General features: G+C 36.5%; 1 protein-coding gene across 1 annotated transcript in view; it reads left to right on the top strand.

Moving 5' to 3' along the window:
• Positions 1 to 14,401, top strand: part of LOC140949564 (ubiquitin carboxyl-terminal hydrolase 9X-like) — a 59,170-nt gene that overhangs the window by 3,383 nt on the left and 41,386 nt on the right. Inside the window, exons 4-23 of the mRNA XM_073398722.1 lie at positions 141 to 195; positions 319 to 369; positions 1,661 to 1,776; positions 2,901 to 2,967; positions 3,226 to 3,324; positions 4,104 to 4,189; positions 4,267 to 4,315; positions 5,466 to 5,555; positions 5,973 to 6,035; positions 6,729 to 6,818; positions 6,946 to 7,050; positions 7,955 to 8,053; positions 8,557 to 8,664; positions 9,092 to 9,208; positions 9,718 to 9,868; positions 10,638 to 10,725; positions 11,667 to 11,718; positions 12,304 to 12,375; positions 13,428 to 13,531; positions 14,347 to 14,389. Coding sequence (XP_073254823.1) covers positions 141 to 195; positions 319 to 369; positions 1,661 to 1,776; positions 2,901 to 2,967; positions 3,226 to 3,324; positions 4,104 to 4,189; positions 4,267 to 4,315; positions 5,466 to 5,555; positions 5,973 to 6,035; positions 6,729 to 6,818; positions 6,946 to 7,050; positions 7,955 to 8,053; positions 8,557 to 8,664; positions 9,092 to 9,208; positions 9,718 to 9,868; positions 10,638 to 10,725; positions 11,667 to 11,718; positions 12,304 to 12,375; positions 13,428 to 13,531; positions 14,347 to 14,389 — 1,705 coding nt within the window. The remainder of the gene's footprint in view (positions 1 to 140; positions 196 to 318; positions 370 to 1,660; positions 1,777 to 2,900; positions 2,968 to 3,225; positions 3,325 to 4,103; positions 4,190 to 4,266; positions 4,316 to 5,465; positions 5,556 to 5,972; positions 6,036 to 6,728; positions 6,819 to 6,945; positions 7,051 to 7,954; positions 8,054 to 8,556; positions 8,665 to 9,091; positions 9,209 to 9,717; positions 9,869 to 10,637; positions 10,726 to 11,666; positions 11,719 to 12,303; positions 12,376 to 13,427; positions 13,532 to 14,346; positions 14,390 to 14,401) is intronic.

The raw sequence follows: 14,401 nt of genomic DNA, 5'->3' as shown, positions 1-14,401 counted from the left end.
AAATTCAGTTCTTGCATAAGAAAGAGTATTAATCCAGACATACTTGAATTGAATGATGAATGATACTTGAATTAAGAAGAGATGAAGAAGGGAGGGGAGGGTGACCAACTCATAATTTTGTGATCAATTGTTCTTTTCAGGTTTAATATCTATAATGGTGCAAGACCTTCAGAGACAGTTCCTGCAGGGACACAGGTGATTCTTAACTGAAAATTTTCTGCTTTAGTTCAGTATGTTATAGGAAGTATGCATGATAACTGTAAAAATAACTTCCATTTTACATTGTGTATTAACAAGTTGAGTTTCTTTGCCTCCTAGGTGGCTGAGAGTTCAGTTTATGCAAAACCTCCAGATGCTAGATCACCAAAAGTAAGCTTTAATAAATTTTGTTTACCCTTGCACCCTCCAAGGTGAAGGAACTCAACATCTATGGAAAATTCTAAATACAGTTAAACCTTCTGTAAGCAACCACCCAAAATGCAAAGATTTAGTGGTCGTTTATGTGAGGTGACTGCTGACGAGAATGGACGGACAAGTGGTCTCTTCCAAGAACGGGTCCTGACACATTTACTTTTTGGAATACGATTATTTTAGTACATGCAATTTCTAAGTTATTATATGAGTAGTTCAAAATATGTTGTCACTGAATGTTCTTTTTATACTCTGAGTGGCATAGTACGAACATACACCATGGGATTAATGGTTGCTTACAAGAGGTTAAAAGCAGCGAAAACCATTTGCCCAAACAGCGGCCCTAGTCATGTTTGCGAAGTGGTTAATTACCAGAGGTTCTGTTGTACAACTTTGACTGGGGAAATTTTTGATGTTTTGGATAAGTGGTTGCTTGTAGGTGGTGGTTGCATATTGAGGTTCAACTGTATGTAACAAACCAAAAAGACATTGTTGATGCAAACGTACTGCTGGAAAGGTTTAATTTAGGGTGATGAAATAGAGTATTGTCCAGTAAACACAAAAGATAGATGTGTGTTACATCTACAATGTCTGCTTACAAGTTAGCATGAGGCTGAGATGTATGTAATATTGGAATTCTGTGCTGAAATGACATTACAGTCATACCCTGCGCTATGGTCACCCGCTTGATATGGTCACCTCATTATTATAGACATTATTATAGACTGGAGTTTCGGTTAGAAATCAAAATGGAACAGACCATTAATTTTTGGTTTGGTTTGACCGGCATATTTGGGACCACCTTCGAAGTTGGTCCACTTTTACCGGTCCAGTTATCTTGGTCGGTCAGACTGAAATGTCCCTTATCATTTGACATAATTGTTGTCTCCAGTAGCACTCTTTTGCATCCTGCTTACGAGAACAATAACTAAATGTGCCTTGGCTTGGGTTGGGTTTGTTCAGCTGGAATGTATTGTTCCATTGAGCAAGTAGAATTTGTGAAATTTCAATCTGGAATTTTTATTGAATGGCAAGCGCCCACTATTTGTTTTGTCCCTTAGTAAAGAAAGCCCTCACATTTTCTCTAAATTCAACCCACTTACAGACAGCCCATTAAAACAGACTCTTTCTATGGCCCCTCAGTGTCCTTATTAATGGTGTTTGACTATAGTAGTGGCACTGATTTGCAAGTAGCAGAGCTTAAAGTATACTTTGAGTTACATGTATGAGTGTTTCTGAATTTTTACAGGGTTGGCTGGTGGATCTAGTGAACAGGTTTGGTAATCTTGGAGGCTTCAGTATTTTACAGGAGCGGATATGTAGTGGAGAAAGTCTCAGTGTTCCACTCTTAGCAGCTCTTCTAAGGTTAGTAACATAACAAAGTTAACATAACATAAACTTTATTTATACTTGAATTTTAGAGTAGCTAACAAGTTAATAATTATCTTTGAGCTGATGCTAAATAAAAAAAAATACATTAAATACATTATGAATAACAATAATAATAAAATCATAATAACAATAATATGGGTAATAATAATAATAATAATAATAATAATAACAATCATAATAGTAAATAAACACATAAAAGAAAATATTATTTACGATTTTGAGGACAAGTATGTACAAGCAAAAAGAATATACAGTCATAAAGGTAACACCCTGTATTTTAGTCTTCAAGTCTGCAAAAAAAAACTCATATGAAAAATTCAGTCAGTGCATTCCACTGCTTAGCTGAAAGGTAACAAAAGGAGTTAAGACCATAGGTAGTTGTTTTAGGTTTACTAAGTGAAAGAATGTAGTTGCCATGAAGATCATAGAAGGAGGACTGGAGTGAAAACAAATTCTTCATATAAGCAGGAAAATGGATGAAAAACAAACTTGTATATAACAATGTGATGAAATTCTGAACGTGCTTTTTACACGAGGGAGTAGAGTTGAATTTTGAAAGAAGAGTGGTGTATGAAGTGGTGTGTAGTTACATTTCAGTCACACTCTGTGGTACATGTATGTTTAACTCTCTGTTGAAGACTAACGTTGTAATGGGATTAATACAAACATTTAGGTACCAAGTTTCCTCGGTCCATTTCAAAATAGCCAGGGCCAAGTGTAGGTGTCTGTCCAGTAGAAGTGTCTGTTTAGGGAAAGTTGGCTGCAATAAGTAAAGGTGTCAGTGACTGATGTTTTGACAACCTGTTGTAGTCATTTTGAGAGTCTAAGTCACTGCAGACAGGTTATTGACCTAATTGACAGACAACCAATAAAAATTAATGTTGACTTGAGTGTCCAATGAGGTGAATAACCGGAGTTTAATTAATACCCATATAAACTTGAACCACAATATGCCTTTACTTGTTCATGTTTTTCTGGATAACTGCGTCATCCCATTGACAATTATTGCTATTAGCTTTTTTGGATGTTTTGAGGTTTTGTTTGTTTTGTTTGTGATGTGATTTACGTTTGAATAATAAACATGATTTGTATTTCAGACCTTTTGGATCATGTGCTGAAGTTCTTACACCTGGAACTGTTGAAAAATACTTTTTACCCGTAATAGTAAGTTGCTTTTGTTTCAGTTTCATTATATTTTGTTTCTCAGAAATTGTACATGATACAAAAAATGATGGGTTACAGAAACACAGACAGACAAGGAACTCTGCATTGATTGGAAAAGTTTGTTGTATGGAAAAGGAATCAAATTTAAATTTATGAAAATGGATTTAAAATAAAATTTACATTGTAGGTGGGAGATTTTCCAGCAAGTGTACTTTTGTCAAACTTGTACTGAAACATTCTTTCTTACTTGTTTTTCAGGATTTTGTACCTAAATTTCTTGAAAGTTTAACTGATGATGAACTTAAAAAAGAGGCTAAAAATGAGGTTAAGAACGATGCCCTTTCATCAATAATCAAGGTACAAAGTTTTAAATTTTATTGTAATTGTCACTTTTTTTCACAAGTCATGCTTTGTGTAATATTGCTATTACAAAATCAATGATTTGCTTGTGTCTAAAAGGACTAAAGCGAAGCAGGATGTTTTAGCCAGGATATTGTCATTGGTTGTCAGCAAGGGGTCCCTGCACGCAAGGAATTAAATTATAGAGGGCAAATGATTTCCAAATTTGCTTTAAAAAAAAACTCTTTAAGACAGCAGTTCTTAAACTGAGATGTTGAAAAAAAAGTCACTATTTCTTGGATAGCTTGAGAAAACAGTCAACATTTCGCAAATGCCACCACTAGTTTCCATGCAAAATGGCTACCGATGAATGAGCGCAGAAATTCCTAAATGATTTGACCAATTATTGAATGTGGGTAGTGCTTCTGATTGGCTGAAAATTTGTTTCATCCAATCAGAAGCACTACCTAGATCTGGATAGTGAGATGTCATCAGTATGTAATTTTCTGTGGTCGTTCCTCAGACTTGATAATTGAGGGAAATTTGTGAAGGCATCACAAAATGTCAGCTGTTTTCTCAGGCTTTTCGTGAAAAAAAAACATTCCCCATAGATGTTAATGAAGCTAAAAACCCTGAAACCATTGTACTGCAGGTTGTGTCTAAACGTTACAATGTAGATCTACAGTGAAGTGTATTTTAAGCTAGATTTCTGTCTACATTTTTAAGTTTACACTCAGGTCACTGTGAAAAATGTAAACCTGTACGGTTATAGTGCTAACTGCTGGGTGTCTTTTTAGGCTCTTAAAAGTCTTGCATCAAGACTAACATCCCGTGAAGACATTGGTAAACAGCTGGAAACATTCAAGTTAAAAATGATTCTCAGGTTGGTAGGGAAGCACCTTCATTTGTCAGGTTGATAACTTTTATGAATGGTTTCTTAATAGCTTTCTTTTTCCTTAGATTGCTTCAAATTTCTTCTTTTAATGGAAAGATGAATGCTTTAAATGAGGTAAGAGTTGGAATCTTGTAGAAACTAATTTATGAATATTTGCCTCCTTTCATTTAACATTTTGCTGGTTTAAATGACAACCTGCTTTGAATGATCCTCAGAAGTTTAAAATGTCACCTAAGCAATATTGTTGATGGAGTACATGTATAATGCCAGGGTTTTAATTAAGAATTCTAGTAGCAGGAAAAAGATGTAATATTACGGAGAATATTTTGAATGCAGCTCCATGTCTGAATAAAATACCGCCCTATGCTACCAAACGTTAGCCAGAGAAACAGTGTAGTAAATGGAGAATTCTCAGATCTCCGATGCCTAATGAACACCCTGAATGCATGTGGATAGGCTGAGGGGAATAAAGCAAAAGAAAATGAATAACATTATTCATCTTTAAATCCTTTTTTTTAATTTTGTAATACATATGATATGTTTTTTACCTTAGTTTAGCTCGTTATTGATTGTAAAGCCGCACATCTGTTGTGACTGATTTCTTTATAAAGACTTCTTAATCCTTGAATCTCAAGGTGATTTCATTTGTTTTAGCAGTATACCCCTCAGCTTTCAAGCCTAGTGTGAGTTTAAACAGTTTGAAATTGACCTTTTGACTTCTGAAGAACTGCTTGACGCCTTGTATTTTGCTTGCAAAACATTAGGATCAGAAGTCACAATTGGCCTTTTTTCATCCCTTCAATTCCAGTGAAACATTTTGCTAAGGTCAGGGCCTGAAAAATACTTGAATTCCTGCTTGTCCTTTGGGCAAGCAGCTCTCACATTTTGCTTCCTCGGGCAACATGCAAGTTGTTCTACTTAGTTAACAATTTATTTGGAGGATGATTGGCGTTTACGTATGTTTACGTCAGACAAGCAAATTTCACCACCAAGCCTTGTTTTGAAATTGTAAAGTTGCTAAGTTTAGCATAAATAAATTCCCAAGCCAGTTGAGTTGAATAGAATAACCGAGCACAACAAGTGCAAAGCGAAGAATTTTTCTTTCAGACGAGGGGTGGTAGTGAAATTTGCTTGTATGATGTAATCATGCATAAGGGCCATTGCCTGGACCCTTGCCCACAGGCAAGTGGACTTTTCTCAGGCCCCGTAAGGACAGTAAACGTTTCAGTTAGGATTCATTGTTGCTGATGTTGTTGTTTGGCAGATTAACAAAGTTATCACAGGTGTATCATATTTCACTCATCGTCACACTGTTACCGAGGAGGAGGAGTGGCTGACTGCAGAAAGAATGGCTGTAAGTAAAACTAGGTTTACTGCTAAATCCATTTTCTACAGGAAAGTAAGACTTAGCTACTACATGTATATGCAAATGATTTTGCTGTACATGTACATAGATAATGTGTCAAAGCAGATGCATAAAATATGATGTTGATGTAAATACGGTTGTATGTGTGCTCAAATGTATCTCTGTGTGTTTTTGGTCAGACACAAGCCATACACTTAGTTTTGGGTCCATTACATGCATTAAAATAATATTTTGTTGTGCTTATCTCTGATCTGCATTTTATATCCAAAGTGTCAAACATAAATCAACTGTTTAAGATAATAGTTGCTAAGTTGTCTTCACATTTCTTGTCACAATTAGTTTGTCATGGTCTCATTACAATACTTGTTTTGTTTATGAATCAGTAATGTTTGCTTTGCATTGCAGGAATGGATACAGAAAAATGGTGTCCTTTCCATTGTATTAAAAGATAATCTTCATCAACCTCAGGTAACTTGTCAAGTTCGCAAAAACTTAATATTCTGAAATACATCTAACGGTGCTTTGTAAGATTAAGTTGTAAGCCTCTAATCTTGTCCATTAGGCAAGCTTCTTTTATTATTTTCCTTTCACCCTGAGTTAAGTTGCTACATGTCTGGGGGTATTACTCCTTAAAATTAGTTTCATCATGGCCGGCTAAATTTTTCTTGGTTATGCAGCAGATTTTAGAGTGGGTAGGCCAGGTTTAAGGCTCCACTGGACCAGCACTCAGGGTTTCCATCAGTTATGCCCTAGTCCATACTACATTCAAATCTCCGTACCGATCTCTATACATTGCCTTGAAAAATTAGTTGAAAGAATTTGTTGAAAAATCAACAAAGTATTTTCAGTTAGGTGATCATTTCAATGTTCTCACCAGAATTTTGTGATTTGTGGCCCAGTTACCCCAGGCCTTGAAGTTTCTGGGCTTTGTCTGTAGGCTTTGTCTCCCAGCGCTTTTTGATTACTTGGTTCTTTGGCACATAAATTAATCACTATAGGTATAATGAATCTGTGGCAGTTATCACCCCTATTGTGCTGTCCTTTGTCTTGAGTAGGTTACTGGGAGAGATCTTTATAATGATCTCTTCATGCTTCTTCAAGAGACATGGTGGCTGCCTGTCAACAGATGGAGTTTAAGGTTATCTTTTTTTCTCTTTGCAGTATGTTGAAAAACTAGAAAAAATTCTTCGTTTTGTTATAAAAGAAAAAGCATTGTCCTTGGATGATTTAGACAACATCTGGGCTGCTCAGGTTTGTGTATTTTATTTTTTTGACTTTCTTTCACTCATGAATAAGCTGCACTTTTAAATTTTTCTACCACATGAGGAATAATTCTTCTAAAGTAGTTGTCAACCATATTTTTAATGCTTATTTCTAGGCTGGTAAGCATGATGCTATTGTAAAGAATATCCATGATCTGTTGGCAAAGTTAGCTTGGGACTTCTCTGCGGATCAACTTGATCACCTTTTTTCCTGCTTCCAGGTAAACTACAGTTAACAGGCTTTAGAGCTGTTTATTTCAAATTGTTTAAGATCAACATTTAGTAGAAATTATTGTTTTCTAATTAATTTGTATGAGGAACAACCCATCCCTTCTACTCTTCCCTATTCACAGTCCTAAATTGAGATTGTTATCCAGAATCTCAGTATATTAGGTAACATTTAGACCCACCTTATACAGCTTATACAGCCTATCAGATTCTTTTTGATAAGATAGGGTAAAAAGTGATGGATGTGCTTGTGGGAGAAGAGGTAGAATGTGAGGAATTAGGTGGACCTCTTTGCTCATCTCACCAAGATCTGCTAAGTTTGAGTTATACGTGGATGAAGTGTATAAAGTGCCTGCAGTGTTAGTGTGCCTGTTAGCTTCATACATAATATATCAAGGCAATGCAAAGAAAGCCATGTCTGATAGCCTGGGGCTAGTGGATTTTGCTATTGGGATAGTGATTTTTGTTCTTAACTTGCCCAATGGGCAAGTGCTGTTTTCTGGGGGAATTCAAATTACAGAAGGATTGTAATCAAAAAGGGTTTGGGCGCTAGTTGAAATAACTTGTGGGCTAGTACATGCTAGCTACAGCTTGCCCGAAAGTCAGGCTGTAAAACTGACTTTCTTTGCACCCTGAGGATGACAAATCTTGGGGTAAGGAAAGGAAAGTACGACCCATTAAAAGATTTCCACAGCAAATTAGACATAGGTGACACCATTATAGTTTTCTTCCCAAGCACAAAGGTTACTGAGTATTATCTCAAGCGTCCATAATTGGCGTTGGGGTGATAGGATTTAAAGTGATGTCTTTACACTTCCTTGCTTTAATTGTTTATTGTTGGAATTTTAAATTGTGGTGTTACAGTGTGTTGAAATGATGTTTTCATATAATTCACAGGAAAGTTGGACAAATGCCAGTAAAAAGCAGAGAGAGAAATTGCTAGAGTTAATACGACGGCTGGCTGAGGATGATAAAGAAGGTGTAATGGCTCATAAGGTACAATGTAAACAAAAACTAAAAGTAAATAATGAAGGTACAAAGGCTATTAGGGCTGGGCAAGTAGTTGAAGTGTATACAACTATGGTTATGAATCCTAATAAGTCGTAGGCTAACCAGTTGGCTATTTACAAGTATGGTTGAGGGCATGAACTCAACACTCCTGAGGACAAATCTAGCTAGCAGTTAGCAGTGTTCTCAATAGAAGCCGGCAACTGGCAATTCATCACCGCCTACTTTAATACTTGTTGCCTCTTACTTTGCATTCTATTGGTTGCTTTTCCCTCTCTAGTTTACAGCCCCTCTGTTTGTCACAGCCGCGTACTTAAGGTTGGGCAGACACCTACTTCAAATCCTATTGAGAACCCTGAGTTGGAGTGGGGCTTGAACTTGGAGGCCTTTGGATAGCAAGAACAGCACTCTAACCACTTTGCCACACTTCCTCCTTGGGATTAACATTAATCTTCCAAATACTGATTCTATCTCTTGGATTTCATTTTTAGGTGCTGGGCCTACTGTGGAACTTAGCTCACAGTGAAGATGTACCAACTGATATCATGGACTTGGCACTTAGTGCTCACATTAAAATTTTAGACTACAGCTGTTCACAGGTATGCCATCATCCAAGATGGGGCTTTACTATAACATGGGACAGGGAATCTTGACGTACCTTTTAGGAGTTAAAATACTTGGATTGGTTCCCTTTGTGTTCCAAAATGTAAAATGACTACTGCTAGAGTTGTCAAAGTACACATAGGCTATTGTAGCCATCACCATTATTTTATTATCAATGTCAAACATTATGTTGGTAATAATGAATCATAGCCACGCCCACTAAAAAGAATTCTAGTAACTTTTACGGGTGTTATGGAAGCCTTGCAACTATTACCCCCATCATTTTATAGGGATTTCCCTTCCGTGCACCAACAGTGTCACATCTCTCAGTGTGATTTTTCTCACAGCACCCTGACTTGAGATGACGTTTATTTAAAGAAGGACAATGTCTGAGGTTTCATTTATTTCTTTCTGCTTTCACAGGATCGTGACTCTCAAAAAACGGAATGGATCGATCGCTGCATAGAAGAGCTCCGTAGTGACACTTGGGTCTTACCAGCTCTCAAGCAAATCAAAGAAATTTGTTCTCTATTTTATGAAGTATGGCTCTCATCATTATACGATTTGTAAATTAATTAACCAGTTAATACAATGTATGCGTGTTAATCAGCCTTTCATGTCGAAATTGATTCCTGCTTAACTATGCAATCAAATCTGGAGTTGTATGCAACTTGAAATTACATCTGCCTCCTGGTGATCCCAGAATCCTGCACATAACACTGGTCTGGAATTACTGGCATATCATTCATTACTGTAAAACTCAGAAAACCAAAACCACCAGAAATGTTTCTGTAATGTTATTGTGTTGCAAGAAAAAAGCTAATCAGACAGGTGAACTAAAAGACGAGCAACAATGTTAATAAGTTCCTGGTTATGGGGTTTGCTTGCATGTGCTTATCTTTGCTCTTTGATCCATCAAAGTTAGTGTGACAAAGTGATGTTGCCACACCTTGGTCTAAGAGTGAAAGGTTAATTTGATACACTATCATTTCACCTGAATTCAGGCACTACAGAGAGCTAACTAACAGATGTTTTAACGTCCTTTTTAGGCTCCCCAAAATTACTCTCATACTCAACGTAACCCTCATGTGTACTACCGACATGAGGTTATAAACCAGTTACAGCAGACCCACTCCCTGGTTACAATAGTGGCTGACAATCTGGCAAGCTACATGAAAAAAGTGTATTCCCTGCTTGAAAGTAAGAAATGACAAATAGTATTAACAACTGCATGTACAATAACTGTGTGCTTTTGTCAGGATTGTAGTGAAGATTTTCCCATGTCTATTTAAATGGGTTCTCTCTGAATTGATCTACCATCGCTTTGACCATGGTTAAAACTCAATTGAAATTTGAAGGGTAGGTATGCTAAGGTAGCAGAAAAGGAGGGCAAGAAGTTATGTGGCAACTAAAAAGTGTCCATGGCAACCTGGCCAAAGCCCACCTCAAGGAACCTGTTAACACAGTAAGAGCCATGCTGCACAAAAATACTTACCTCATACTTACATTACCATCAATCACAGTCATAATTCTTTAAACCACTGATATGAAACCTAAGAGACTTGACTGTCTGGTATAGGGACACGTATGGCTTACTTCCCTTTTCTCAATGTTGAAGTGATGGGTTTTTTGGCCACATACCATGTGAAAACCAACATTGAAGGGGAAGGAGCAGAAAAATTAGCAAGCATTTCAACAATTATGAATAGGATTGAGGGTGGGTGGGCAATGTCTCAGTCTAAGCAAAGCTGGCAAAAACAAGGGCACATCAAAGCGTCCCTGAAAAGCCCCACATATTGCAGCTGCCGCTGACTGGTGATATCTGCAAAATTCCATTTAGTAGCATTTGTTAGCACTGTCTAAGCAGGGTTAAACTAGTCAGTCACTTAAGGGAATTTGATTGGTCAATTGATATTTCATAGAATTAAAATAAAATGGAATGTGGTAAATTTTGTGGCTTATTTTTAAGGTAAACCCAATGTGGACCCTAGTGAAATTCAAATTGATGGTAGATATAACCATTCCTTTCAAGTCCAGGAAAGACTCAACTTCCTCAGGTAATTTTCTTTTTTTCTGGAAGTGGACTATAAACTGTGTCCATGGCAAGTCTTAATTTCAAGCTCCCATTCAGGAAGGTAAAGTCAAACCTTGCTTTACAGATGGCACCCACTTAATATGGACAACTCATTATTATGGACAGTTTGCTTTGTCCCTAGGAAAAAAAAGCCCTTACATTTTCTCTAAATCCAACCCACTTAATACAGACACTTTCTATGGTCCCTTCAGTTTCCGTATTAACGGGGTTTGATTGTGCTGTGAATTGGTGAAAATTTTTACCCACTGAATGTAGACTGCAAAATAGTCGGTTTTTTTCTCAAAATCAGTAAAGAAATCAGTTAAACATGGTGTAAGAGTCTTGCGTGTGAGGCGACAGAATTTTTAGCGTCTCTTCCCAGTCTCGCTCTCTGTTTTCAGCCTCGTTCCAGACCTTTTGTTTGACTGCTCGCGCGTACTTGAATACACAAAAATATGGGCTGTTTTGCAGTCTACACTGAATGCAACAATTCTGAAAAAAGAGTTGCCCTAGCAACCCTCCAAGTTGCGACCATTTTGGTCGCCATGGCACCTAAAATTTTGGAGCTGGCAACTTGATTAGTAAAAGGTCTCCCTAAACCAAAAGAGTTGGTTGCCAAATGGCAACCAAGCAAAAACTTTAACTTGGAGGGTTGCTTAGGCAGGATTTTAAGGCAGAAGAGTGGTGTCTCATGTCCCCAATTTCCAAAACGACCATAGATGGATTCTTGAACCTACTTGATTTTCATGGTATGAAATTTTAAAGGTCAGCATAATTAAGAAAGACGAGTTATACAGAAGAGTGTGGCTTTTTTCTTTAACTCACAAGTTGTTGATTTAGAAATATTTTCTTATAATTATAGGAAACTGACTAAGTAAGTTGGAGTGTATAATGCTGAGACATTTTTGTGATTTCTTTCCACAGATTTCTTTTAAAAGATGGACAGTTATGGCTGTGTGAGCCACAGGCTAAACTGGTAAATTACTGGAAATCATTACATAAATTATTAAAGTTACAATAATTTTTCTTCATTTTGTGAAATTAATACACTTGTAGTTACTTTTAGAAATTGTAGCTCAAAATTGAATTCAGGTTTAAGTAGGTTTCACCTAGTTTGATTTTTCCTTGTCTTTGTCTTTCTCTGTGGTCTTTTTCCTTGACAATGTTACTTGTAGTCATAGTCGTATATTTGAAAATCAAACAGCCTACAATGTAGGTTGAAACAATTTTAACCTGAATTTTGTTTTGAATTACAACATATTATTGTTGTTTGATTTAATATTTACTATAAGTTTTGTTTAATATGCACTAGAATATAATTTTATGGATATAATTAATAATTTTGTAGAGTCTGCATGTTGACAATCAGACAATCGTTTCTCTTTTGCCCCTACATATCTCCTCAACTTGTTTCAATATTCAACAGCTACACAGTAATGCATAATGTTATTAAAGAAAACATTGGTTTCAGCATCTTGTCGGTTAACAGTTAAAATCTTGATGGAGCAACCAAACACACAGAACCAACAAAATTGATTATCTGGTTTTGTGTGAATTCTAGATCTGGCAGTGGCTTGCGGAAAAAGCTGTGCTACCATCAGACAGAGAGTGCTGCTTCAAGTGGTTTTCAAAGGTAAAACAATCTACTCTCTGAAGTCGAAGATCCATTCTACTTTGTAACTGTCAGATCAAGATGCCATCTTGCTATGGAATTACGCTGTGGTTCAATTTTGTACTTGAACCTCTGTATGGGTATTTCCAACAAAATAGAAGTTGCAACGATTGCTATTGATAGAGAGAAGATCTTAGAGATTTACGTAACGATCACATGGCGATTCTAATCAAGTTTGACACTTTAAGTTCATGTTAGTCACACAATGATGGCATAGAAATCTGCCAAAAAGTGTGTTGCCCATTCAGAGTTTTTGGTTTCCTTATTATACCTGTTGCTTTTTCGATGTTCCCATTTCTGTTGTCATTGTGGTTGCGCTGAGCTCGTTAGTAGCTTTACCATGTGAAACGTTTCGTGATATGCAATTATTTCACCTGAAAAACTGACAATTGGATGGAAAATGTGTGATGAGACCAACGTCTGCAGGTACCTATACAGAAGCTCATACTTGGTGGGTGCAAATTTTGTTTTCCTTTAATTCAAAATCATTATCATTCATTGCCAGATCCCAAAACAACCAAAAATGACATTTTGAACGAAGGATAAGATTGAATCACACTACATCTCCTGTGAATAAAAGCTGCTAGTTATTATTGACTCTTATGATGAGGCAGGAGTGTGTTTAGGATCTGGCTTAATGGGACTACTTTATGCCACACCAGAATGTTTTCTGTTGTCACTTTAACTCTATTTATGTTTTAATGATCACATTCCAAAACATGAGAAAGTGACCAGCAACAATAAAAACAATTTTTTTTCACATTATTTCAGGAGGACTTTAAGGGAAAATTCTTTGAGGGAAATATTATTGTTAACGAAAAATTGAGTTTTTCAAAGCATTGATCAAACCATGATTGGCGTTATTCCCTAGCTGGGATGAAGAAGATTAAGTAACTTAGTGCAGCAATATCATGTAATCATGGCCCCATATATGTTAACACTTATTGCCGTGGCTCAAAATGTATGAGTAATAACGACAGATTTTCAGTTGTCATTGTGATAATTTCTTTTAGTTAATGGGGGATGAACCTGACCTTGATCCAGAAATCAGCAGATCATTCTTTGAGGGGAATGTCCTCAAGTTGGACCCCTCCCTGTTAACAGAAAATGGTATAAGGTTAGTAATACAATTAATTTCGTTTTGTCCTTAAGAGATTTGTCACTTTTTAGGTGAATTCTACTTAAATTATTTGTTCTTATCTACAGGGCTGTCATAAAGTTTTGAAGCAGCCATAGCTAATATTAATTCATCCCTAACATCTCACAAAAAGTTGATGGTGTGATCTTTAGCTTTCCACTTTGATCACCTGTAACATTAATTGAGCGTAGATATGACAGTTGTTGTGTATTGCGGCCCTTAATGACAGCTCTGGTACAGAAACCATCCTGCAACTACAGAATGGCACTGTTGAAGCTTATTTAAATAAGCTCTCCATATATTCACTGAGACTTAGAAATGTTTTTGTTTACTCCCGTCATTGAAAAAATCTTTGTTTGGACTTTCTGAAAATTCACCCGACAATAACTGCCTTAGAGCAAAATTGAACTACGCATTATCATTATCATCATCATCATCATCATTTATTACTCTCTGTTATTTGCAAGATTTTTCGTTTACAATACTCTTGTAAGCTTCATAGCAAAGCAGTTACTCTCTCAGACTTTTCCACCTGTTGTGAAAACAAATACCTCATAAAATGAAGACCCATTATTGAAGACTGAATTTAAGAGCAAAATTTAAGACCCAAAACTGAGACGCAAAGCCAAGACCTCCCTGTCAAAACTAGAACCCTAGTTAACAAAAGAAAAGAGGGGGTCTTAGTTTTTTGTTTTGGCTTTTAGTCGTAGCTTTTCTTCTTTGTTCTTTATAGAGGGTGCTCGTTTTTCTATAACCCAAAAAGGTCTTTTAATTGTTTACTTTCCACTGTACAGCTCTTCGTTTCCCTATGACCCCCTGGACTATTTACTCCCTCAGGTGTTTTGAAAG

This window comes from Porites lutea, chromosome 10 (assembly GCF_958299795.1).
Source record: "Porites lutea chromosome 10, jaPorLute2.1, whole genome shotgun sequence".
NCBI lineage: Eukaryota > Metazoa > Cnidaria > Anthozoa > Scleractinia > Poritidae > Porites > Porites lutea.
Note: the sequence above shows the minus strand (reverse complement) of the source record. Positions and strands in the feature narration are given on the sequence as shown.